Source organism: Pogoniulus pusillus, chromosome 15, assembly GCF_015220805.1.
Source record: "Pogoniulus pusillus isolate bPogPus1 chromosome 15, bPogPus1.pri, whole genome shotgun sequence".
Taxonomy (NCBI): domain Eukaryota; kingdom Metazoa; phylum Chordata; class Aves; order Piciformes; family Lybiidae; genus Pogoniulus; species Pogoniulus pusillus.
This window is the reverse complement of record NC_087278.1, coordinates 11,894,616-11,922,309: the sequence shown is the minus strand read 5'-3', so window position 1 is coordinate 11,922,309 and position 27,694 is coordinate 11,894,616. Positions and strand designations below refer to the sequence as shown.

The following is a 27,694-nucleotide window of genomic DNA, read 5'->3' as shown; positions in this document are numbered from 1 at the left end:
TGTAGTGGCTTAGGGTTGATTCTTGTCAGATTTGGGGTGGTTTGTTAATTTTTTGGTGTCCATTTTAAAATGCAGCTGCTCATGCTGTCTGCTGTACTGTCTTCCCAATCGGCTTTCTCCAGCATTAAAAGTGATGTTGTGTTCTCCTATTCTGTACTTGCAGTTCCTGGTCATTTTTGATCTGTCTCTTCACTGCTTTTCATCTGTACATGTTAAATCTCCCTTTTAACTCATTCATCTCTCTGGCTTTTGGAGATGTTGCTATGCTTTCTTTTCTGAAGCATGCTCTGCTCCTTTCCCTTGCAGCATACTCTCATTTTATTAAACTCACCAGTTTGATGTTGCTATGCTTTCTTTTCTGAAGCATGCTCTGCTCCTTTCCCTTGCAGAATACTCTCATTTTATTAAACTCACCAGTTTGATGTTGCTATGCTTTCTTTTCTGAAGCATGCTCTGCTCCTTTCCCTTGAAGCATACTCTCATTTTATTAAACTCACCAGTTTGATCACTATCCCTTTTATTAGTCAACATGAGACAATGGTGGCACCAGCAATAACCTGTGTCATATTGTTTTATCTCATAATTCTGGGCTGTATTTCACCATGAGTCCTTCATGAGGTACAATAAACTGGTAGGTCACTGGTAGTGTACTAAGTAGTGGTTTCTTGCTTTGTGATCTTGGTCTCAATCACATTTCATCAGTGCCAGTGTCCTAGCAGCCCAGCACTCCTCTACATCCCTGTTGTTGTTCCAGTGTTTCTACAGCTGTAGCATCTTGGAGCCCTTGGACCTTATCCCCTATGTAGTTGGGGAGTACTAATTTACTGTTACCCAGCAGTAATTAATGAGTCTTCTTCCTTGACTGTGGTGAGTAGGTGAAGTGCTTTTAGGGGAAACAGAACCATCCTAAGGATAAATAACTAAGTTCTAAACCCACGCCAGAGCAGAGACCTGGGCAGCCCATACACTAGGTTCAGTATGTCCTTGTTCCTCCTCCCTCTCTTGTGTAGGTGTGCAACCCAGGTCATAATCTGTCTTCTTAAAAAGAGATCATCAGCTATCATTTTGCATGCACCAAGCCGGGCTCTAACGTCAGTGAAGCTCTGCCTGTTCCTGCCAGCACCGAGTTTGACCCATTTTATTCTCAGTGTATGTTATATACCTCAGTACAAATGATGAAGCAGTGACTTAACGCAGGCAGTGATTCATAGTGGCAGACACCTCTGCAGTCCTCTGAGGATGTCTGGATCTTTCCATAACTGCATTTTGCTGAGGAACCACCTCATTTCCAGTGAGAGTCATCTGGGAATGGCCAGCTGTAGTTGCTTGGTCCAAACCTTCCCTACATGCAGCAAAACTTCCACCATTGACTTCCGAGCACGCTTTGTCATTGCCATGCACTAAAGGAGGACACAGATGATCTCTAGCATCTCCTGCTATGGGGGTAACAAGTACCAAATGTTGCTGTAGCTCTTGTCAGAAGTGTGCCATATGGTGTGAACATGTTAAGCTTCAGTTGCTCCCATAGATCTTGGTGTCATAGAGCTCAGCCCTGCATATCTCTGCATATCTCTGCTGGTTCTGCTTTTTTGTTAAACTCTCTCAGAAACTACTGCAGAAAACTCAGCCTTGCTACGCTTTGCTTTCTTCATCTCTGCTGCGGGGATGGTACTGGTGCAGAATCTATTACTGCTGTTACAATATATTTGTTGTGACTAAGTGTAGTGCATTAATCTTGCAGTATACTCTTGTGACGAAGCATGGCCCTTGTTCCCCTGAATAATGATCCCCAAGTGTACCTTGTTTGCATTCTTAGGACAACTAGTTAGCAGTCAAACCCCAAACTGAGCATATAGAATGGAATCAGACTTTGTTGTCTTTCAGACTGGTCATGGCCTGGCATGGCAGAGAGCAAGCTTAAGCTGAGATGCTTGTTTTGGTACTAAGTCCTGCAGAAGCTTTGATCAAAATACTTTGTGTTTTCCCTCTCATTTTTTTTTCCTCTTTGAAAGAGGAAGAGTGGTAGCTGTTGCTACCTACCACTGCATAAGCAGCATAGTTGTTGCGTATGGCTGTTAAATATTAATCAGTGTTCTATATTTTATAAAGCTCTGATAAAGCACTTTGAAGAAGACATTGAAGACATTGAAATGATAGTGATGTGCTGTTTATATTTTTTTTTTTCCCTTTTGGCTTCCTGCATGTTTTTACATATGAAATAGAAAACAAACAGTTGCTGTATACTTGACTTCTTAACTTTTGATCTTTGTTTTGTGTTGAATTTGTGACTAGCCCCTCACTTTCTGGCCTGGCATTTTTGCAGAATGAACGTGGTGTTTTTCCAAACAGTCCTTTAGCCAAGTTCACACCGAAAGTATTGTGGATTTGGACTCCACCCTCTGCCCCAGACACTACTCAGCATGAAAGCGAAGCAAAACTATCTCTTAGGAAGATGAAACAAGGTTGGATAAACATGAGATTTGAGTTGCCTGGCTTTCTCAAAGATGTAAATTCATGTCTAGACTAAACTCCTAGCCTTTCTTCCAGTTAAAATGAATCTCTTGAGGAGTTTACAGTTTGAGATCTTTCGAACAAGACTTTAAAAGAATGACATCTCAATAGCCAGTGAGGATTTGTGTTATTTTCTGACAATTACCTGGCAAGATTGCCTTCCCCCTGTTTGCATGGTGCCCTGATCTACAGGTATTCCTTCCTGAGCAGGAAGGTTGGACCTTCAGAGGTCCATTCTAACCTCAGCCAGTCTGGAATTCTGCAGCTTGCACTTCTTGTGTGACAAAAGGCTTCCCTGTTAGTGGGGCTGTGCTGGTAAGATCCTTTAAGATGTTTGGAATGACGTTATTTTCTCTTTGTTATATTGTCAATGGTTGTGCATCCATTTGATGCAAATTACAAGCTTAATGAATCCAAGGAAACTTCTCGTAGATCGAGGGACCAGATTGTCATGTAGAGAGAATATTTGTGGTGAGAATGTGTTGTGCATTGCTTAAAACAGAAAATGAAATCAAATGAAAGCTGTGCTTTTTTGCCTAGGGTTTTGTAACATGTGTAACTTCTCCTGTGACAGATAGACCAAGGGCAGTCTCCATTAGCTTTCATTAGCACTTCTCATTCAGCATTTCCTTTGGACATACAGGTCAAAGGAGAATGACTGCGTGCATGGGCTACATCCTTCAAAGACAGGGCAAAGTAGCCAGGGCAAGGTCCGTCCTGATTGTCCTCTAAGGGAGTCTGTTTCTCGCATCCACAGAATTGATGACTGTTTTTGTGCATCTCGGAAGCTGGATGCAGTTGCCACTGAAGCAAAGTTCAAGCAGGACCTGGGTTTCCGCATGCTCAACTGCGGCCGAACAGATCTGGTTAAACAAGCCATATCCTTGCTGGGGCCGGATGGGATTAACAGCATGAGTGAACAGGTAATGAGAGAGAAGTATAAAGAAGCAACTGTGAAATGTGAGAATTTTGTCTGCTTATCACAGAAACCAAGCCCCAGCTTTCAGATAAACATGCAGAGGACCCAAATGCTTTCCCTACATCTGCATTATGTTTGGTCTTTCTGAGCCATATTGGTTCGTTGGTAACTCAGCATGAGAGCAAATGCATCTCCTCTGAAATTTTCTTAGCAGTGAACTGGTTTGAGTGAAGCCAAAAGAAGATCCCAAGAGGGCTCAGAGCTGATCTGAATACTTAAAACTGCTTCAGTGTTATGGAGAATGATGTGGAGCAGGACTTTGCAAGTTGAACATCCTTCCACTAAACACTGCCCTGAGATTTGCAGTGCATTTCATGTGCACCACTCAACACCTAGCAGTTAAGGATTAAGTGATGGCACTCTCTAATTGAGTTTGGCCCAAACTGAACTGACCTACAGTGTTATCCCTCCATTGTGGCCAACATCCACCAGTTGACAAGCCTCTGTTCTTCTGGAGTTAGTGTCTGGGATAAAACCTGCCTTGTGCACATGCCTTCACAGACTGTGACGTGATGCTCACCAAGGTGGTTCTCCATTTCCAGGGGGAAATAATGTCAATTTCCTTTTGGAATAGAGGCCCTTGAATTTTCTGGTGCCCTGCACATTCCCAGAGCTGAGACATCCTCTTTAGCAGAAGGCAGGTGTCTGTCACCACTGAGATGGTCACTTAGGACAGGAACTGGACTGTTAAATAGATTTAAGTCTTCTACACAAAAGGCTTTTCTGGGAATGTGAGCTGTGTTGCTGTTCAGTAGCTTCATTCAGCCTGACTCAGTATTGCTGATTCATTTGAGAAAGGCTTTAGAAGACAGCAGTACTCTCCCTCCAAAAAATAGTATCAGACTGCTCATTTCAAGGTTTATACATGTTAGTTTTTAAAGAAATATTATTATTAAGTTAGTCTGAATTTGGAAATGTTTCACATTATATTTCCTCTGTCCTTCAGGCTGAAACCTGGGGGCATTCTGGCTTGATTCATCAAAGTACTTAATCACATGCTTAACTCTGAACATATACTTACATCCTGTTTGAGTGAAAGTTAAGCCTGTGCTTAAATGCTTTACTGGGTCAAATCTCCTACATCTTGAGGGACAGAGCCCTAAGTGATACAAGGCCAAAAGAAAGAGGGTAATTTTTTATTTTGCCAAAAGTCAAATGCCCTTTGAGTCAATTGTACACATTGTTACTCTGTTCTTCTATGTGTGTGTGGAACAGTAACAGTGGACTCATTAAATATCTGTTCCACCCATGTGCAAAGGGAGAGGATCTGAGTGATGCTACAGCGTAAGGCTGAGCTGCAGAGAGCAAGTCTGAGGGGCACTGGGAAGGAGAGGTTAGAAACTTCATGAAACACCAGTACTCCAGCATGATGTTCTGGGCCCCTTTTAGTCAGTGATAAGTCCTCCTTCAGCTTCAGCAGGGCCAAAATGTGGTGCAGTCCCTGTGGACTCTGTGGTCCCCAGACAGATCCTGTGATCCAGGAGCCACTCTAGGGTTCTTCACTGCAGCAGCCCAGGTGTTGTGTCTTGTAGCAGGTATCCCCAGCACTGGGCTTTCAAATTCTTCAGATCTGATTAGACCCCCTCATTCTAAACACTTGATTTAGTTATCAATTATATTTTTATAGAAATTGATGGAAAAAAGACCCAACAACAAACCAAAACCCCCCTAAAACAATTGAAGGAACATGTATTTAATTTTAAGGTTCCATACTGCCCCTGCATTTCAAGGCTCAGGCAAAACTTTTTGTAATTCTCATGGTCCTGTTTGTACCTGTGGTGTTTGTTGACTGCCAAAGGAAAAGTTTTGCCACTGGCTGTGGCTGAAGTACCTTCAAATTCTCTTTGCAAGTAATTTCAAGTCACCCAAGAGCTCTCCTTGCCTAGGGTGAACTTCTTTTTTCTTAATGGTGACATGAGGCTCCAAATGCCTAATTCCTTACTCTGTATCTCCACTAAGTACACTGTGAAATGCTCAGTGTATTTCAGAGGGGATCTAAGCACCTTTGAGAGCCAAATCTTAATTTACATTCTCACTGCAAGAGCAGCCCTTCCAAGCATAAGCACCCACTGTCTTCAGGGCCAGTTCAGCTGCAAGAGCGGTACCGGGCTCTGGCTGGAAAGAGCAGTACCATGGCTTTGTGTTGCCATGCTGGGCACCTCCAGTTCCTTTGAAAAGAACTTCACTTCAAGGCAGCACTCAGATTAAACAGCAAATGGGCTACCATCTGACAGCAAGTTTACCAGGGGACCTCGAGGTAGGCCATAAACATGCATCAGAGGTGGCTGCACGCTGCAGTGTAGATTTACTGCAAAACAACTGGTGGCTGTTGATCAACACTCCCTACTGTATTTAATAAGCAGCTTTTTCTGTTAACATTTATGGTAGATGTAATGATTTTCCTTTTCACTGTTTCATCCAGACTCATTAACGCAGCCACAGTAATACTTCTCTTAAGGGAAATGGTGATCTGCCACAGCAGGTATTTCAGATTAATACAAATTGCATTGTCGTGCTGCTGTAGTGAAGGGTCACTTAATCTACTTTTCCTCCAAACAGGGCCATGTTTTCCTGAAGCCAGCGACAACTTGCAATAGTGCTGTCTGGCATTTCATTTAAGATTAAATCTGTGTTTTCTGGGGTGCTTTCTTATAGTCCAACTTTTTATGGTACCCGTATTGAAAAAGCCGTGCTCGAATCTAGCTTATGCTAAGAGGAGCTTGGGATGTGTTTAAAAGCTCTTTCAGTAACGAAGAAGTTAGATTTTATGAAACTGTGATCATAGAAAATGGAGTTGAGTGACTGTGTTTTTAAAATACTCATGGAAATAGGATCCCTTTGACAATATTTCTCTGCTGGGGCCCAAAGCAAAGATGCTTCATTTAGCATATGAAGACAGAGGGGGGGCTGACAAGCCTAGTTTCACTCACCATGAGGAGGATGCTGAGGATACCATGAGGAAAAAAATATCAAAATGAGTGACAAGAAAAATGGAGGTTTTGGAAAAACAAAAATTAAAATGGTTGGCTTCTGCTAGTCTGAGGGGCACAAATGTAACAAAGGTAACGGATGGTGTTAAATACATACTGTTAGTCCTGGTGATGTATGCATAAATGTAATTGTTTGAGCAAAGTCAAAGAGAGTTCTGTGTTAAATTTTGTCAATTCCTTTGTTTTTTAACTCCAAAAAATGACTAGGGCATGACTCCACTGATGTATGCTTGTGTCAGGGGTGATGAGGCTATGGTGCAGATGCTGCTAGATGCTGGAGCAGATCTGAATGCTGAGGTGAGGACTTTTTGTTGGTTGTATCTTTTGTTCTGTTATTTGTTCACATCTTAAACTGTCCCCTGGAACTGCAGCGGATGACCCCAAGAATTAAATAGAAAATAACTTTGTCTTGAATAGTACCACTGGAAATTAATAGGGAAATCAAACTGCATTAGGTTAACATTGGGATTCACCACACAGAGGGATTCAAGTCATCGGACTTACCAGACAGGTAATATTGATTTAGTTGTGTTTGCACACTGCAAATGAGTACAGGCATTAGCACTAGCACGGAGCACAGCTCTCATTATATTGGAAGGACTCTATGAGTCTCAGCTGAGTTAAAATGAGGAGGGTAAAAGAAATACCCATCTAATAACTTGATAAAGTTCAAACATTCCTATTCATTGGGATGTTCCAGCTAAGCATCCCCAACACACAAATGCAGTGTAGATGACACTGTATTGTTTTACAAAGTGCCTTGGGCTAAGAACTGTTGGATAAGAAGCTTGAAGCTTCCAGAATGTAAATGTCTTTGACGAATGCATCTCACAAACTTACACAATGTGTCCACCGAACAGATTGTGGCCTGACTCTGTGCAATGCAGGTATGTACATTTTTAAAGAGCTGTTTGAAAATCAATGGAAGAATTATTTATTAATGATTCCAGTTGCAATTTGTTGAGGTCATGAGTAAATTAAGCTGTCTGCTTCACTTATCTGTGTTCCATCTGTTCTGTTTGGACTTGAGCAAGCTGATAAATAGTAGTCAGTGCTTTCAGCCAGACGTTTTGCACTTCTGAAAAATCTAATTTAAAAGAAGAAATTGAAGTCACCTGTAAGAGACTGATAGTTGTTACTATCTGATTGCTGTCTTGTGATTTATGAAATCAGCTGATGATTTCAGTTCCCCAAATGCTAGCACATCACCCTCAAGAGCTGACAGTAATCGAATACTCAAAGCCTTGTTAGCACTCTCAAAGAGTGGATGGGCATGGAGACTGATCTTCTCTTTAACCCTGTCTGTGCTGCAGAGGTGAGATGGGATTATTTGGTTTCTGGGAGCAATGTTCATTAGGAGCACTCCTCCCAGTTGCTCCAGTAATCTTCCAGACTTGAACCAAATGCACATTTAAACTGTTTGGTCTTCCCAAAACTGCTGACATCTGAGAGAACAGCTCCAGTGAGGAATATAGACCTCCACGATTCATTTCTATAGAGTGTTTGCTCTAAAATCAAATGAAAACACTGTGGGACAAGAACTGTGAATAATTATGGTGTGCAATTATAAGATGATTTGTGCACGCCACAACCAACTGTGCAAATTGGGCAATTACAGCAAAAAAAAAAAAGGCAAATCAACCATGAACAAAAATAAATACTCTGTCAGGTGCCTGCATAATTTTCCTCCTTTCACTTTGCAAATCAGTTATATATATGTATGCTTCCAAAAGTAGCCTCAAATGCTGGGTGCCTCCCTTTTTGATTGCCCAGCTTTAGCAAAAATGGACTCATTTCCAGATGTACAGAAAAGTTGCAATTCACTGTAGAGTCAGTGGATAGAGAATCTACTGACTCTACATTTGCTGAACAAATCTCAACTGAGGTTTTAAAGGCCCAGCAAACTGCAGGTCTTTTGCAATCACCGTGTCAACTGGAAAGAACTCTTAACCAAACAAAAAAGGAGCAAAGGAGTTAAAATGACTTAATTTTCTCTACTGCTTGCCATGAGCTGTCCTGAGCAGTGGTGGGAATCTGTGCTTGTGGAGAGGCTGGATGGAGTGAACTGTGATCCTGCCCATCCTCACCCTCCACTGCTCTTGCTCCTTAGCCTTAACCGCAAGCCTCAAGCTGCTCCGTCGATCTTCTTCCCTCTGATCAAATCCATACCCCAAGAAGCCCTGTGCCTTTGCTCAGAGGCCAGCACACTCCTCCTGCTGCACTTTGAGCTCTCTTTAGCAAATCTGGGTGATAACAGCCAGGTGCTGGTGCAGATCTGCTCTTCTGGTGAGCTGTGGGATCTGCATGGTCTCTTCAGATTTTGCCCTCATCCCTATCGGTGGGACTGAGGGTCTGGTCATGTGCTTCTAGCAAAAGGCTGCATGTGGTGCTTGGAAATGCGACCTGCTAATGCAACTGAGCATTTAATAATTGGCCCTGCTCCCCTACAAGGATAAAAGTACTTCAGACAAGGTAGTGAAAGCACAGCTGCTTGATGAGACAGAGAGCTGGTGCATCTTTTACTCTGATTTTAGTCTTCCTCTGAAGAACAATAATAAGATTTTGAATTTTGGTGTCACACTCCATCTGAGTGTGCAGTCACGGATTGCAAGTGTTCATTAGATTTTGCCATCTCTGTGACTCTCATCAATATTAATACCCCCATCATGAAGACAGGAAGCTGAAGCAAAGAGTGGTTATTCATCTTTCCCAATGTCTACATTAGAGGTACCAGGCACTAAGGCATAGAAAAAGGAAGGAGCAGTGTGAGAAATACTGTTTTGTTTTTTAAGGATACATTTTGCATCTCTTTTAACTGTCACCATCCTACTCTTTTAACTCAGTTCAGACAGGAGCAGGCAGTAAAAAGGAGTTCTCTTAAATGTTTCTGAAGTGCCACTCTGCCCTGTCACTCCTCAGCTGTCTTTTTTCCTTTGGTGAGCGAGGAGACTGGAAGCACACCTCTGAACTCCAGATTAGGGCTCATGATGTGTCTTTAATGACAACAGTGACAAAAATGATATTTATGCAGAAAAAAAAATTATTTATTGCTCTTGGGGCCAGGAACTATCCCAGGATCCAGGGCTCGTTGGTACATGATTTAGAGAAATCAGTAGGAGCAGTCCTTAGTTGTAAGTGTCCTGATACGTTCCTGCTTCCCTGGTGTGTGCTGCTGTAACTAGCTGTGGATGTTTTGACCTTGTGCAAAAGTATCTGGTGGCCAGTGGTTTAGATGGAGCTACAGTAGTTGGTAAAAAGACTTCATTTGGTATGAGTTCTATTCAGGCTGTCAAATCAGCGTGGAAAGTTTTAATACTGAGAAAATCTTTGCAGAAAAAAAACCAAAGCAAATCATTTGATAAAGCAACTCTCCCAGGTTTTCTATTTCACTCGCTCCCCCACATGCCTGGTTTTCAGGCAGGTTGAATTTTATTACTTTCTAGCTTTTTTTAAAAAAAATAACTTTAATTTGTTTGTAGGTTGTCAGTACTGCTCATAAATACCCATCCGTCCACCCCGAGACCCGCCATTGGACAGCTCTGACATTTGCTGTGTTGCATGGACATATTCCTGTAGTTCAGGTATTATTGTATTTCCCTACCTGCATCTCATTCTTTTGTTTCTCCTCTTCAGTTCTAGTTACATCCATCTCAAACCAGTACCCTCCTGTCATACTCATATTGGTTACTTCTGCTTCTTCCAGAGTGTACTGATATATAATAGACTTATTATATAGCAAATACAGTGTCCAAACCTTAACCAATATGAGGTTTAAGTAGGACAATTTAAAAGCAAAGTTGCACCAAAGAAAGTCTGACAACTCCTTGTGCTCCTTCCTGACCACTTGTTTTGTGTGTTTGTTTATTCATTCATTACACTTTCTTATGCTATGATATTCTAGCAAACACAAAACCGCTGCCTTGGTGGGGGAAAGGTGAACAACAGCCCTTGTGCTGCTCCAGAGGGGAGAAGCACTCTCCTTACTCCATCGAGGTGTTGTGTGGGATATACTGGTTCTGTGCTTTGATATCTCAAAAAGTTGAGAAGGTTTATTCTTCAAAAGAGCTGTGTTTGTGGCACACTTAATGAAGCACCAAAACTGTGAAGGTCTCAAGGCAGAAATGGCCAAGAGAGGGCTGGAGCACAGACTCTATCCTGCTCTCCTTGGCCACTTTTGTTTCTGGCATTGTTATTTCTGTGGAAGCATCTCTGATGGAGATCACAGCTTTTGAACTCATTGCAGCAATTGGTTTTTAACAGTAGCCTTTCTTTGGGCCGTGTCTTTATACAAAAGATGGAGGCAATTGGAATCTGATCCATTTTAGGATGGTGCTGGGCTTCTAGAAGACCATGAAGGAAGGATGCTTGTAGGGCTGATTTTCAGTACTTACATCTTAATTTAGTGCATTACTTCCTAGCACTGGACCTTACCCCATTTCCTGTTGAGAAATACTGAGTTATGGTTTTTTGGCTCTCAAGTTGGACACCAGTGTTCCTGGTGTCTGGCAGTGTAAAATGAGCTAAAAAAGCAATCAAGTTGCCTCTCCAAAACAATGGACAGAATTTGCATGTCACTTGTCTCCATCATATCTGGTTTACAGATAAGAAGCATTAGACTCTCATTTATCACTGTTCATGAGCTCTGGAGACTATGATACCTCCAGTTGCTCTAAATGGTGAATTTTCTTTCTAGCTGTTGCTGGATGCTGGAGCAAAGGTTGAAGGTTCCTTGGAGCATGGAGAGGAAAATTACTCTGAAACCCCTTTACAGTTGGCAGCAGCTGCTGGTAAGGACTTTTTCTCTCTCACTGCAAATACAGCATTTTTAAAGAAGTCATCCCTTTGGAAGTCATTTAAAAGAATGTATCTCTTGACTTGCAGGAAATTTTGAACTTGTCAGTCTGCTGTTGGAGCGAGGAGCTGACCCCCTGATAGGAACAATGTACAGGAATGGCATTTCTATGACTCCACAAGGTGACATGAACTCTTTCAGTCAGGCTGCTGCACATGGACACAGGTAGAGTGGGAACAAGTTTAGTGGCGTCTTTCAGGTGCTTACTGGGCATCTGATTTGAGCAGATGAGTGAAAGTTGTGCATGAACAATTGAACATGCCTCCAACTGAGCAGAGATGTAAGGCTTTATGCTAGCATGTGAATTTAGCCAGTTGGTGGTAAAAGCATCTTTCTGACATCTGATATCAAAGTGAAGAGAAGGGGATTCCTTGTGGTGTATTGCAATGCAGTGTTTGTTCAGTGGCAGCTGATGTGAAGGTGGAAAGGAATGCCCAAGACATTCCTTCTGAATATCTTGATACCTTTCTCAAGTCTGAGTGAATCGTGTCTGTATTGCTGCAGCCTTAATTTTTGTTGAGTTGAGTTTCTGCATCTGTGTTTACTGTAAAGTCCTGCGTGTCTTAGTGTTGTATGTATGCTACAAATTTACACTGGGAGTAGTGAGCTGAGCACCTGACATGCATGATCTTGCAACGCTCAGGAGTTGACTGCAGTGTGATGGATTAGTATTGTGATCTTCACGTTCCTACTTTTTTGATTGTAGCCATCCCGAGGAACATAGATACAGGTTAGAGACAGTACCTACCGTCTGTTTGCTTAGAGACAAGCTGTCAGTCTAACAACATGCTAGTGGCATGTCAGGGCGGGTTCACACAGCGCTGCCCACCTGGAGCCCGCGAGGGATCCCTGGGGCAGAGTTTGGTTATTGGTGTCTCGCGTGCCCTGCTGCAGCCTTGCTGCCAGCCAGCGTGAGTAAGAGCTGTGTGCTCGAGAGGGACCTGGGGCTCTCCTTAGCTTGGCTGTGCATGTTGCAGGCTCTTAAGTTCCTATTTGTACACCTGTCACACACCCCCCTTCCTCCTTCCCTCTCTTCCACAAATTTCTTTGGGATATGCCATGCCCCAGTCCTATTCCATGCCAGGCTCTAAGCAGATGAAAGGAGGATATTTGAGTATGAGAGAGGTGGGATGGAGGCCATCCTGATTTCTCTTCTCACAGCCGTGAAACCAAGAATGACTGTTGAGCTCAATGAGTTTACACTGGTATGAACATGAGGGCACCAAGTCTCTGAGATTGGACTTTGCCATTTGATGGCCCAACCAGATAAGTGACTTTGCAGAGTAGTCTCAGATGTGCTTGAACCTGCCTTGACTGTCCTTGTTGAATGTCTAGCTGCTCCAGCTTTCCCAGACTGCTTTGAGTGTTAATTGAATGGTGATGCTTTTGGTAGCTCCAGGCAGCTCCCTTCTCAAGTGGCCTACATAGTGAAAGTCTTGAGAGCTTGTCCAGACTTCCAGAGAAGTCAGAGAGCTTCCCTGATCCTGGGGAGAAGTCCTGGGTCACATTTAGCTCATGGATCTCTCCTCCCAAGAGGTGCTGCTGTTTGTGTAACATCTATATGGTCCCTGGCATGACAGCAAAGTCTTGCAGAGGTGTCCCGGCCAGTGCAGGTGGGATAGAAAGGAGTGATACTCGCCTCAGGACTGCTCTCAGCTGGTCCTGCCATTCATTTCCTGGATAGTTGTCCTAATTTGCCACATTGCAGCAAGTATCTTGGGTGCACAGAAAGCCAAGCCACTGACTCTGTTCTCCTGCCCTCTCTTTCCCTCTCCCTCTCGCTCTGTGACACTGTGATTGACAGGAATGTCTTCCGTAAGCTGCTTGCTCAGCCGGAGAAGGAGAAGAGCGATATTCTGTCGCTGGAGGAGATCCTGGCCGAGGGCACAGACTTGCCTGACTCAGCGGCAGCTCCGCTCTGTGCCAGCCGCAACAGCAAGGCCAAGCTGAAGGCCCTGAAGGAGGCCATGTACCACAGTGCTGAGCATGGCTACGTGGATGTGACCATTGACATACGGAGCATAGGTCAGTCCTGATGCCCTCTCTCCTCTCCTTCCAGGAAGGGACCAGTGTAAGAAATGCATCTGTTTTGATGGGTTGTTGCTTAAACCAAACACAGCTGCAGCTTTCTCAGCTCTTATGGAAGCAGAAAGTGATGAGGAACCAGGCACATTCCCAGCCCCTTTTGGCTCTGCAGAGTGCTTTGTTCAGGGACCACTGGCACCTTTCTACAGGACAGACTGGTTTCCATGAATAGCCATCTTCACTGTTATCTGGCAGTGTTTGGCAGCCATGGGCCACCTCAAACAATTACTCTTTTGCACTCTGCCATAAAGCAATCTGCCATTAACACGTATTTTTTCCAACATTTTCCAGGGTTTGTGAGCCTCTGAGGGCAAGATCAAAGAGCTGGCTTCTCAGTGTGCCAAATCTCCCAACATGGGGCTTGGATTTCATACCAGCCTGCTGGGAAGTCACATCTGTCTGTGCGGAGGGTGGTTGAGTAACATGGAGGGGAATCAGTCTGGACTGCATATTTACCATCCCCATTGATCTGCATTTAGAGCAAGAGACCAAATTGCTCGAAATACCCCTGGTTGATGTGGTGCTTCAGCTCTGGGGACATGTGCTGTGGATCAGGGTGTGTGGTGGTCTGAGTGGTGGCTTGTTGGGTGGGCTGAGCAGACAAAGGCCTGGCAATGACCAAGTGATAGGACTGCTCCTTAGGTGCTGGATATTTGCTGAATTGGAAGGAAAAACCTTTTGCAGCCAAGCACTAGCCTTGTGTTTCCTCCCACTCCATTCTGCAAGATCAGAAACTAGGTCACATCCAGCCTAATACCTGCAGAGGTACATTAGCTCCATGTGCTTTCTCGCTCGGTGCATGGGAGCAGTTCCTTTTAAGTTCCTGGAGAGTGGTTCTGTCATGACACAGTACTTGAAAAGGCAAATCTGCTTAACTTGCCCAGTGCTATTTAGGGAAAACAGTAATGATCAGGAAAGGACATGGGGTAGTGCTAACAAAAGTTTTGATCTGAAGACCACCATTCTTGAATCCAGGTGGGTAGTGACCAGAATGAGTTTTTTCTCACCATTTAATGGCTCTCCAGGGATACATTCAAACAAATGAGCCAGTGTAAATCTAGTTTCCAAAAGGCTTTTGCATCACAGAGCACCACAGCAATTACCACAAATTGGTAGTCTCAGCAGAGAAGCTGAAAGCTAGATGACATAGAGACCACAGTCTTCTCTTAGCTTTTGGAGGAAAGCCTCTCTGCATTAGGTCTAGGATGTCCTGATAACCACCAGCCTTCTCAATTAGGGATATGCAGGAATTCGGTTTCTAGGGGTATTTGGCAGCTTTTGTTTAAAATCTTAGCATAAGTAAAGGTTAAAAAGCAGAAGGGCACATGCTTCTCTGACACTGGGAATGAGCTCTGTCCTTCATCTCCAGGTGTTCCCTGGACACTGCACACATGGCTGGAGTCCCTGCGCACATCCTTCCAGCAGCACAGACGACCCCTCATCCAGTGCTTGCTAAAGGAATTCAAGTCCATCCAGGAAGAAGAGTACACAGAGGAGCTCATCACACAAGGGTTGCCTCTGATGTTTGAGATACTGAAAGCCAGCAAGGTAGGATAAATTGTGCCTTTAAAAGAAATTAGTCTCATTCCCGTCCCATAAGACATAAAGATTGCGATAATGTTCTTGCCCTGCTAGAACAACTTGGTACTGATTCTTACTGATAAGCTGGAGAGACGATAGAAGCTGATGCATAGTGGTGAAATTAAAGTTAAAAGGGTCAGTGCAGCATGGCAAGAGATGTCAACCAAACCAACCCAAGGAGGAGCTTCACCCAGCTTGTTTTAGAGGACTGTACAATAATGCTCATTTTCATGTTTGCTTTGGATTTCTTTAACATCTCATATGACTTTTTCTTCCCTTAATGTGGTTTTAGGACTCTTAAACTTGTGGGGAGACTGGTTTCTACAAGCATAGAACAGAATATTTTTTTTTAATCTTCCATATGAGTGTTTGTACTTGCAGCCTCCCCAGATTTGTTCTTTCAGATGACATTTTCTCAGCCAGAAAAATCAGACTAACAAAACTGTTTGAGGGAGGCACCAGTATAATAGCAAAAGACAGGCAGGCAAGGAGAGGAAAAAAAAATACTGAAGGATGGATTCTTTCTCTTCTAAAACTCAGTATAACTGACAGTCTCTTCTCTACTGGTCCTCCTGGCAGTCAGTGGTTCCCAAGGAGTACCCAGCCAACTTTGTTGTTACCAGAAAATCATTTTAGTGATGAAAAACATAAAAAGGGTTTTATTGCTGTTCTTTTTCTGATGTACCACAGTACAGGTTAGTATGGTCATCTAATTGTTTAATGGGGAAGTAAGCAACATTTCTCACCCAACTCTGTCTAGCAGCAGATAAACAGGATTTTTTAGCACCTGCAGCAATAGCCTAAATAATGAGAAAAGGAATGAGGTCTTGCTACAAGCACTCAATACAAAGGGGTTCCAGAGGTAGTGAAAGCTTACATGTATTTTTCTTGTGTCCAAAAGAGGGTTTGTCCCACAGTCTCATTTGTTCCAGCAATTGCTCTGATTTTCCCTGCCACAAGACTTTTCTTAGGAATTAGTTTGTATTGTTTGGATATTTATGGGGAATATATGAGACAGCTTTTAGGAAATCATCCCAAATGCTAGGCTTTGTAGAATTCTTCTTCAAAACTCGCTTGGGTTAATACCAGCAAGGTGCTGCTTGGTTTGAAAGCTGATGTAAAACTAATCGCCTTGAAAACTTAATGGAGATTTAGGCCTTGTAATCTAGGATGAGAGATGGCTTTAACTGCTCTTCTCCTTGGTGCCTGAAACAAAGGCTAGGATCATTATTAGAATAAGTTACTTACATAGGATTATACCTTTGGGACATGTTACATTGAATCTTCCATAACTGTTGTAGGAGACCTCAAAACAAAGAAGACTCCTATCTTCTGCTTTAGATTCACTTAAAGTAGAGGGGTCAAGCAACTGAAGTATCACAAAACCCCCTACATGAAAAAGAAGAAATCTGTGTTGATCTTTATTCCTGCCTTTGGGCCTAGGGGAGCTGCCTGTCTTCACTCTTCAGGAGCATGCATATTCACAAACATGCACTGCTTCGTATTCTTGGACAAATAATGAATCATTACAAGTTGTCTGCAAATGGCATGAATTACTGCAGCAGTCTTGTCCAAATGGCCTCTCACTGAGCTCTCCCAGACAGAAATGAGGACAGACTCTATGCAGCCCTTTGGAAGAATCATAGAATGATAGAATCAACCAGGTTGGAAGAGACCTCCAAGATCATCCAGGCCAACCTAGCACCCAGCCCTAGCCAGTCAACTAGACCATGGCACCAAGTGCCTCATCCAGGCTTTGCTTGAACACCCCCAGGGATGGTGAATCCACCACCTCCCTGGGCAGCCCATTCCAATGCCAATCACTCTCTCTGGCAACAACTTCCTCCTAACATCCAGCCTATACTTCCCCCAGCACAACTTGAGACTGTGTCCCCTTGTTCTATTGCTGGTTGTCTGGCAGAAGAGACCAACCCCCACCTGGCTACAGCCTCCCTTCAGGTAGTTGTAGACAGCAATGAGGTCACCCCTGAGCCTCCTCTTCTCCAGGCTAAACAACCCCAGCTCCCTCAGCCTCTCCTCATAGGGTTTGTGTTCCAGGCCCTTCACCAGCCTTGTTGCCCTTCTCTGGAGCTGTTCTAGCACCTCAACATCTCTCTTGAATTGAGAAGCCAATAAAAATTCTTCCTGGTCACTTCATAGAAGGCAGATGAGTAAAGCTGATATTCAGAGGATCTTCTCTTCCCCATCTCTGGAAGGACTGTATAGCCACCAAACAGAAATCTCCTCTTAAGAAGTGCAGAAGGACTGTAGCTGCAGTTCACATCCCTCTTTTGACAGCAAACTGTAAAGCTCTGCCTTCTGTAGAGCTGTGCAGAGAGGAGCTTGATGTGCCCACACAAGGACATCCATTTCCCTGTGGTCTGAGAACTTTGAGAGATTACAATTTGCTAAACTTCACAGCCTGGCCCAGTACATTTCCCTAATGAGCTTTTCAGGGCAAAAAGAACAAAATAAGCAACTTGATGATGTAAAACATGACGCCACATTCACTACATATTGTGATGCTCAGTATATTTTAATTGTGTGGCAGCTTGCACCTAATAGAAGTAGCATTGTGCATTCCTATAAATAGTTCAGACTATCCCATAATCTCAGAACAATTTAGAAATATTAATGACTTGAGGCATGGAAAGTCTTATCTTCCCTTAATGAACAGGGAAACTGAGGTAATTAAACAGGGAGATTGTCAGTGTCTCATAAAGCAGCAGTCTCAACCTCGGAAGCTGATGACAACCTGGAAAAGTCAGGCAGCAATTTGTAATTTGAATGACTTGGCCAGAGAGGATCTTCAAAAGTCACAAAGAAATATAGGGCAGGTCTCAAAATAAGAAGTGTGCCTTCTGTCCCTGCCTCTTATTCTGCACTGTGGGACAAAATGTTTTCGTAGGTTCCCAGGCCACACAGAGAGGCCAGATACTACTAAAATGAGAAGACCAATACCTACAAGAGCAGCATCAGACATAAGGTATCTCCTGTGTCTTGGAGATGTGTTTTGAAGTGTTTATTCCTAGAGGGTCTGGATGGGAGGGTTTATGTGGTAGCTCTGCCACCTGCCAGCACTGTGATGCTGGTGTCCTGCAGGGTGGCATTCTGTTCCCATTTATGTGCTGGGATGCTGACAGCAGAAATAGAAAGAAAAATAAACGTGCAGAGGTCCTGGCGCTAGAACACAGAATGGCAACAAAATATGGCAGAACTGAGCTGAAGTCCCTAGTTTTATTGCCTCTCCTCAAGCACTGTAAGTGGGGAAGAGCAGTGAGTAGATTGCACATTGGTTGTTCGCTGCTGCACTAAAGCCCTGAAGGAAGACTTCCAAAAGCACAAATGAAGGCTTGATACCCAGCTCCTGGTGGCTTGCAGAGGGACAGAGCACTTTCATTTCCTTTCATGCCTTTTAATATCTTTATCAGCTGCACCGTTCACAATTGGATGGAGTGGAGAAGTGGCAGCATTTCCATGCTGGCAAGGCAGAGCTGTGAGAGCAGACAGACAATTGCTCTGTACTTACTGCTCTCACAGAGGAGCTGCTGTCATGCAGTGAGCTTGGGTCATTACCAAACCAAAGGCCAGAGAAGAGGTACTCCAGAGAAAGCAGCATCAGTTGAAAGGAGATGGAGAGCTCTAGTTAAAGTACCTCGCTAAGACCAGGCAGAACTCAAACTGGGAAAGCTCCAACACTAAACATGAAAATGATGTGGTGGTGGATTTGGGCCACAAGACAAAGAAGAGATGTGCTGCCATTTAGGGATAGATTGAATCTCAATGGCAGACAAGCACACACACATAGCCTGCTAGAAGCGGTTTGCAGAGAGCTGCATGAGACAAAAGCCAAAGAGATGCTTCTGAGAATGATTAGCCCTGAGCTAGGCTTTAGCTGTGGCATAGAACAGAGTTGAGTCTCTCAAAGCTAAGATGACACAGGACATCTTGTTACAAAAGGAGGATAGGAATATGCAGGCAAATTTCTGCCTGTCACAATCTGTGTTCTACTCTCTGTGGCCTGGGGAAACCCCCATACATCTCACTGGAAGCTCCCTTTTGCCTCCAGATGAGTTTGACCTTTGCTTTGTCTGAGCTTGGCTCTGAGCTGGATTGCCCTCTGCCTCTATGGTGAGGGGACTGTAGTTGCATGAGGACTGCATGTGCTTGAGGGCTGACCATGACTTGGAGATTAGATGTCTCCAAATAGAGATTTGAAAAGAACTACATGAAGGCTTCACCCAGATTTGTGAGCTTGTAGTGCCTGAGGTAGTATTCACAGGTCAGCCCTTCAGGGTTTGAAAAGAGGTTCTCTTGAGGATAACATGCTTAACATGTGGGATACTTCTTTGTCCTGTATCTATGAAAGTCCTGGAGCTGTTTCAGTTTGATCTTGGCATTCCCACAACCTGAAAAAGAGAGAATTTAAACACATCTGTCCTTTGGAGGAGGTTGGGTTTATATTTCTACTTTAGAGTTTAGCATGAGATTGAACTACCATTAAAACCACCCAATATCATCCATGCAGATGAGCCAGAAGCATTGCTGGTAATACTAGGTTATGAAGTGGTTTCATCCATTGCTTTTTCTGCCTTTTTACATCAGATTGTCCTTGGCCTAGTTTTTTTGAGAAAAAAATACAATTTTCCTCTCTCTTACAGCTTCCTTCCCCAGCCCATAGTATGGACAAAGAGCTGCTACTTGCCATTACTGCAGGTTATTTCTGGGCATGCATTGCTGAAGTGCATGTGTTAGACCTCATGTGAGGTGCACACACACATTCTGAGGCATTATCTGAAAGCACCTCTGTCTGACACTGGAGGTGCTTGACTCCAGGAAAAATTGGCTTAAGACTATGACTGTTCCTGCTAGTTCACTGCCCAAGACAACATCAGCTTGAGAAGTCATGGGAGGCATCTCTCAGCTGAGCTCTGCAGCTTTCTCTCCATCCTTCCCATCAAGCTCGATCAGTGACAAGGTCATTTATTGTATAATTCATGCTATTAGCAAGGTGCTGATTACACTATGCAGCCAGACTTGCTGAAAGATGCAGAAGACTACTTTGCAAAGATGCTTCCTCAGAATTTAGAATTCCTACAGTTTCCCAACCTCTACAAATGCACCTATAGGCAGCTGAAGAAACCTACAGAAGTACGCAGGCTCTTCTTAGTCTGGCACTGACCATTACTGAGAACAAATAACAATTCAAAACAATAACCAGCTTTTAAAATGCCACAAGTATTCAGGTGTATGGGCATCTTGAGAAACATAGCCTATATAGTTTAAAGGCTAAAGTACTTCTTCAGCAGTAACTTGAAATGAAAAATCTCTTAGAAAGTAAAGTTAGGGGTTTTTCTTTTCAGGAATAGCAGAATGTAGCCTCTGTCACAGATGCAGTAACTACTGAAAAATAATGACCTCTCCAACAAATAGAAAGCAGCAGGAAGGGCTGAAACACCTGCTCTGTTGCAGCAAAACGTTCAGAAGCCGAAGACTGAGATGATCATCCTGTTTCTATATTGCTGTTGTCTTTCTGGATTTAAATTCCACTGCCACAAATGTCAGGAGAGGTTCTTCAGAGAGTGTCAACAGATTCAGCTTGTGTATCTGTTCTACAAAGTCCAGACACAGTGGTCAGCAAACATCAGCTTTCCCTTGACACCTGCACACGACCTAGAAAGTGGCACTGGAAGATGTAAGAGCTAGAAAATGTCCCTTCTTGTGCCTTGTTTTGTGATGGGCTGAAATCCATGTTTAAGATGGGTTTGAGTGACCCTGTGTTTTGCTCTATGAAGGGAGACTGCCTTGTTCTGCAGGAAGGGATTAAGGTAGTGGGGAGAGGTGAACCCTTTCCTAAAGGAAAGCCCTGTCTTGGGAGAGTACTGTGGATGTTTCTCTTGCCTGGAGATGGCTTATGGCAGGGTGGAATTTTGCTTTCTTGTTAAACTGTTTTCAACAGTAAATGGAGGGGTTTACTATAATGACAGGTTTCATTAGAAAATTCTCCACGTAATATTTTTCATGTGTTGAAAATGAAATACCTGAAAATGGAATGTTTTGCCTGTTGGCTTCAATACTTTAACTGAAGAAAAATGTGGGCTTTTTGTAGAGGAGACAGGGACACCAAAACCAGCACCACAAGTAACCCTGAAAAGCTCTGGGATGCTTAAGTGACCACTTCCAGGTTCCATGGAGTGACCAATCCCTTTCTGTGTGTCAGCTAGGGCCCAGCCTGTGCCCAGTGATTTATCTTTTGGCTGGGACTTTGAGTGATTTCGTAAGGCAGGTTTCACTGTTCTCAAGTAATTGCAGCTATCTGTAACATTGCCTGTTGTCATTTGTAGTACTTCTGTGTCTAAACAGTTCAGAGTAACCAGGAGGCAAGTTATCCACACATGTACATCGTGCATTCTCCATGTGAGATGGGAACACCAGGTACTGAGCAGCATGTTAATAAGAGACTGTTAACCCTGTCTTGTGCTTTCCTAATGCAGATTCAGCTTTGTACTAACAGGTTTGATTTTTTTTTTTTTCCCTCCCAACCTCTGTCTGCCTTCTAAAATGTTTTCCTGCCAGAGGCAGGAGCCATTCCTTCATTTACAATAAATAAATGCCATGGATGTGACACCTGCCCTTTTCTGGGCTCTCACCCAGGGATTAGACTGTGCCCGGGGATCTGAGCTTTTTACATACAATGCACAGCTGTGGTATAAAGAGCCCTTTGAAAGGGAGCCTTGGCAACTTTCCCAGAAGCTAACTGAAGGGTCCATTTGTGCCTTACCTGTGATTAATTCTTTTCCGTTTGTATTTGCAGTGGAAAGACTTCAGCCTAGCACTAACAAAACCTATTTTGTTACGTAGATCACTACCCCTAACTGTATCTCCAACCTCTAGGGCTTCCCTACTTTTGCAGCTGGTGACTAATATTAATTATGTTTATGCTGTTCAATCATTTAGGAGTGACCCTCTAAAGTGGCATTTAATCAGTACTGAGGTAGCTGGTGAAAGTGAGTTATGCTATGGGCCTATAGCGGAAACACCTAGGCAAGGATGGAAAAGGTTCAGAGAGATGGCAACAAAAGTCTCATAGAGTTTTGAGTGCTGCAAAAAGCTTTCTTTGTTACTTTTTATTGACTCTTTCTGAGAAGAGGGAAGTATTAACAGAGGAATAATTCAATGGCATCCCAGCATGTCGTGGAAGAAAGTTCATGGATGAGTCCCCAGTGAGATGAGTCCACCACTGCTGGAAGAGCTGCCAAAGGCCACATGTTCAATCAGTGACTAGAAGCAGCACTCTGCTGCTCTGCATTTAGCAAGGCCAGTTCCAGCATCCTCAGGATCAGGGAGAGAAAGATACCTTTTCCAGCACCCCTGTTCCCTTGGCAGCATGGCTTCTCTGCCTGGGGGGGAAGAAATGTGCAATAACAGGCAGATGTTGAGCCCAGAAGAGTGTGATTTTTCTGTGTTACACAGTGAGCTTTTGGTTTTGGAGCTTTGTGGTAGACAAATGTGGCAGAGTGCCTGGCATGCTTTGGTTAAACAGGCATTAATGGGGCTGGGCTGGTGAGGGTGATATCAATAGAAGGAAAAACCCAAAGTACTTTTTGGGATTTCAGAAGCAATGAAAAGCAGCCTAATTCCTTACTACTGTAGAGGGCAGCCATGTGGAGGTGATGGGACATCTATAGGTCAGTAAGGAGAACCAAGCAAAGGGGCTTCAGCTGTCTAGAGAGATGTGGTGTAGGAATGGGGAAGCCTGTGAAGAAAAGGCATCTGAAGTAAAGTGTGGTCAGTGAAAAGCAATGCTTTAGCCTAACTGCTGAATCCAACCCAAGTTTTTCCCTTAAGAGTTTGGAATGCAGCCACCAAGATGGCACATGTCATCATAGTATCATAGTATCATAGTATCATCAGGGTTGGAAGAGACCTCACAGATCATCGAGTCCAACCCTTTACCACACAGCTCAAGGCTAGACCATGGAACCAAGTGCCACGTCCAACCTTGCCTTAAAGTGCCCCAGGGACGGCGACTCCACCACCTCCCCAGGCAGCCCATTCCAGTGTCCAGTGACTCTCTCAGTGAAGAACTTTCTCCTCACCTCGAGCCTAAATCTCCCCTGGCGCAGCCTAAGGCTGTGTCCTCTCGTTCTGGCACTGGCCACCTGAGAGAAGAGAGCATCCCCAGGTACTGGAGAAAAGTGTGTTTCCTAGTTGTGTCCAGTACCTTGTAGGACCATACCCTGAAATGGCTAGGCTGGCTTGACTAGGTAAGTTGGAATGAAGCAAGTTCTACTGGGGTACGTGCCTAAGCCTTTCGTGACTACCACCACAGCTTTTCGTCAGACAGGCATTCGGGTAACAACACCTCTGCACTCCCAACCCAGGCCTTCACCTCTTCAGATCAATCTACTAGTCATTTCTTCTCCAGCAACTTGAAAACCTTCAGCTTTGCTTCAAAAGAACACATGAATTCCCCTCACAGTTCAAGTGTTTTCACCAGGAGTGGGGAATTCCTTTAGATCTCTGCTGAAAAATGCTTTTAAGTCAGGGCGCCACTTGTATCTACAAAGCAGCATTGCTTGATCACCAACCAACTCTCTGCTGGAAGCACTGTCTCCCTCAGAAGATTCACTGTTGTTCTCTGTTCCTTCTTGTCTATCTGTAAACTACCCCATGGCTAGGTAAATATTTTTATTATAGCCTATGCCAAGCTTTCTTCCCCCTCCTACAGTTGAAGAGGCACATTGGCTGCTTTCACTGCAAACGAACGCCCATGTCTGAAAGGAAACTGGCCTTACTCCAGATCTCAGCCTCGCACATCCTGGCACAATGTTTTCCATCATTCATCAAACTACAGCAAAGAAATTTTTGGTTTGCTCCTCTCGTGTTAATATTGCTGCCCACAACTGCTGTAGCAAGCTCTTACAGCTGTTCTTTCATAGTCAGTTAGTAGGGTGATAGGATAAATGGGAAAAAAATAACCAGCTTAGTGCTTAAATGGGATGGTAGTGGTAGCCAGGGCAGCTTCTGAACTTCCCAGTGGGGGCAGTGTGTGAAAGACAAGGTTGAATAGGCTGGACAAGTCCTTCTGTCTTCCAAGTCATGGACTTTTGCAGTTGTTCACAGTTGCTTCACAGACAGCCCAGCCGAGCCCAACCAACTTCAAGAGGAATATTTGGCTTTAAAAAGACACTTTCTTTGCTAGTCATCCAGTTGCAGATGAAGCATCTCTTTTCTCTCTCCTCTGTGCTGCCTTTATCTGCCTAGTTTATTGGTAAAAGCCAGTAGAGGCTTTGTGAGGAGCAGATGAGGTCCACAGCCCTGTGAGCTTGGCTGTGTGCAGGGTGATGTGGGAAGTGAGCTTATTACCGCGCTGTAATAACTCACCACTGCCCTTCCCATGTCTTGAGGAGAGACCTTGCTGTTTGTTAGGAATAACTCTAACTGAGCACATGCCTCAGCTTTCTAGCCAAGCACGTATTTTGGCCTTTCAGAGGCTCACCTTTTTAGGTATTTCATGTTATCATTGGAAGTCAAAAGGTCTCCAGCCTCCTCTGTGCCAAATCGTATCAGTGTCCTGCATTGGAGATCTGAAGCTCTGCAATGGATCAAGCCACTGTCTGATGGCTCTGCTTTCTTTGATCCAAAAGTCTCTTTTCTCTTTGTCCTATCTTTGGTCTGTGTCTCTCATGTAAACATATCACATCTCGAGCTAATTAGAGCTAAGTTCACACCAGGTTTTTCACTGGCTTGTGAGCAGTCAGTGGCGAAGTGGCTTTATAACAGGCTTGCATCTCCACACCACAGGGTTCATACCCCATTGGTGACCCAGGGAGCTGGAAGCATCTTGCCTGTGCAGGCAGGCTTCCTTGTCCGCATGTGCAACCAGTTCATGTCTCCCACCTGTGTGGCTGGGTTTGGATGTTTTTTTCCCAGTCTCTGTGCACCTGGATGTCCCAGTACACAATGGCATAGCTTGGACTGGTGGGTCAGACCTCCAACTCCTAACGAGGTGCTGGGAGGTCAATACCCAGACCAGTGCATTCCCACAGGCACCCCAGAAGGAGATATGTTGTCTTTATTGATGTTATGTGTGTTTTCAAAAAGCTGTTGCCCAGGCACAGTTGTGTCTGGGACTGGTGAGTTTACAGAGCCACTAAAACCTCAGCCGTATAGACAGGACCTCTACACCCTGGCAGATTGGAGAGGGAGCTGTCCTAAGCCATCCCTTTTAGTGCAGCTACTCTGCTTTCCTTCACTGCAGGTAAAAGTGAACGTTGCTCTTCCCATTGTGTCTCGCCTGTCTTCTCCAGAAGCTTTCCTGTGCTCTGAACCACGGAGTTATCCTCATCCTCTGTTGTATTCACTGACTTCTTAGCATCTGCTGGATCCAAGTGGGAGCTGCCCTGCTGGTATTCAGCGTATCCCCAGACGCACTCCTCCCTGGCTGACTCAGTCAGCAGCGGTGATTCGGCACAGCCCTTCCGAGCAGAGAAGCAATTGCTCTTTCTGCCCTGTCTGTCTAGAGCTCTCTCCCCCAGCCCTCCCAGCAGCTGAGTCACTTCCTTCTTTAAATCTGGTCTTAAATCTTCCTTTTCTCTTTACTCTGTGATTCACTCCCTTTGTGAAGTACTTTACAGAGCTCTGACTGGAAAATGTAGAAGAGAGATGCCCCTGGTGCGAAACGTCTTCCCTGTCTCAGAGCCACAGCAGTGAGCCCCTCTCTGAGGACTGGTCCCTGCACCGTGCTAAATGGTGCCTCTTAGTATCAGTATTTCTCTTATCTTAGCATTTGTTTCAGTGCTGCATCTGACGTAGTGATAGGAACCAACTCCTGCCTGTGGGTGAGCATGTGTAATTTCCTTTGACATCAGCGTATGCCTTTGAGGCACTCTGCTCTACCCTTTCCCACCCCATTTGATTAGGTACAGTAAGGAAGTCATTACAGCATCTCTGCCACTCCTCCTCATCCCTCATAGGATTTAAGGAACACTGCTAGTAGAACTGAGCTGAAATAATCTCAGAGATGGGAAAGCTTCAATTTCTGCTCCATAAGCCTGGATGTTTGGGGCTTTTTGGACATCTAAACTCAATTTTTTTTTATATTAAGATGATTTTTCTCCCTTACCTGCTTATTTCTTTGTCCTTGGGCCCTCTCATATCTAAGTGCCTTGCCTTTTCACATTTATGTGGTGTGAAAGGGAGCTGCCAGCCAACACGGTAGTTAAAACATGTCATCATGAATTAGTCCTGTGGCACCACTGAACTTGCTAGACCTGCTCTGGTTACCAGCAGAGAGCGAGATAAAATTTGCAAAAGCTCCTAAGTCTTGCTTTTGGCTGTGACTTAGGTAGTTTAAGCACTAAATCCATTTCACTATCCTCACAGCTTAGGCATACAAATACTGAAGTTGTTCAGGTACTTAGCAAAGCATCCTCCAGATGTCTTGCCTGCAGTCTGGGCAGAAATGGGTAAGGCCAAAGATCAGACCTGGTTCTGTAAAAGTTTGGTGGCTTTCTTAGAACAGTGGTGTCCAGACTGTTGTCAGCAATATAAGAGCACATTAATGAAATGCTTGTGATTGAAAAGGGAGAGTTAGTGGCAGACTGTGGTGTGTCAGTCACTCTGCAAGGGAGTGTTTGTCCCTGAGACTGTTCTGCTGAGAAATGTATGCAGGCTGCACAGCTGTATCTGTTTGATAGCTCTGGGTTTCTAAAACGTGAGCAATGCTCGTTTTATAAAGAGCAACAAAAAGTAATTTTCCAGTATGGTAAGTCTGCAGATGAAATTACATCACTATTGTAAAGGAGCTTTCTTTCTGTGGAAGAGGCAGGGACTGTGGAGTTTGTTAGGAAAAGAAGACCTCTGGTCCAAGGAGAGGACTTTTCATTTCAACCAATTCCTACAGGAGACAGAGCAATCAAGTAAATGAGAATTGTGGTTTCTAGTAAATACTGATAATCCCAAGCTCTGTTTTTTAATAAAGCTCCAGCAATCACATTCTTCAGCTTCAAAACAGGCAACTCTTGAGAATTAACCTAGCATCTCCTTTGCATACTGATCTTACTTTGCATACTTAGCTTACATGCATATATTTGTTTTCTTTTGTTTAGAATGAAGTGATCAGCCAGCAGCTCTCTGTCATTTTCACTCACTGCTACGGACCCTACCCTATTCCAAAGCTCGTTGAAATTAAGCGCAAGCAGACCTCTCGCCTAGGTAAGTGTAGCTTGAAGGTATTTGTTGGTTTTCCGTGGAGAGCTGTGGGAAGCCTGCATCACATCTGGGTGCTTGAGCACCAGTCAGAGAAAGACCTGAAATTGAAAGGCAGAGCTAGAAAAAGGAGGATCATCAGTGGCGTTAGAGTAGGACTGCAAATCTGCAAAGATTTGTCTCTGTTGCTAATTAGGCTGGGATCTGAGCCTGGGGCTCAAAGCCAAACGTCTGTCCGCATCTCAAACCTCTCTGCCTGGCTGCCGGCGATGCCGCGGTGGCACAGCACTTCCAGCCCTGCCAACAGATCTCAGGTTACTTTAATGTCACCAAGAGAAGACCTGAGTGCTTTTCCAGCACCCTCTTCCCCTTGGCATGAAGACTTCCACACATAGGAAGGAGGTGTGTTATAGGGTATAAATTTATGCATCTGTTCAGCTGCAGTTTGCTTTGGGTAGCAGAACTGGGGGGCTGTGCCAGATC

General features: G+C 44.1%; 1 protein-coding gene across 4 annotated transcripts in view; it reads left to right on the top strand.

The window, feature by feature from the left end:
* Positions 1–27,694, top strand: part of ABTB3 (ankyrin repeat and BTB domain containing 3) — a 189,885-nt gene that overhangs the window by 149,149 nt on the left and 13,042 nt on the right. For 3 of the 4 annotated variants that reach the window (XM_064155384.1, XM_064155387.1, XM_064155386.1), the window contains exons 5-12: positions 3,269–3,434; positions 6,688–6,777; positions 9,960–10,061; positions 11,174–11,267; positions 11,362–11,497; positions 13,137–13,357; positions 14,787–14,965; positions 27,112–27,217. In XM_064155384.1, coding sequence (XP_064011454.1) covers positions 3,269–3,434; positions 6,688–6,777; positions 9,960–10,061; positions 11,174–11,267; positions 11,362–11,497; positions 13,137–13,357; positions 14,787–14,965; positions 27,112–27,217 — 1,094 coding nt within the window. The remainder of the gene's footprint in view (positions 1–3,268; positions 3,435–6,687; positions 6,778–9,959; positions 10,062–11,173; positions 11,268–11,361; positions 11,498–13,136; positions 13,358–14,786; positions 14,966–27,111; positions 27,218–27,694) is intronic. The other variant, XM_064155385.1, reaches the window with a different exon arrangement.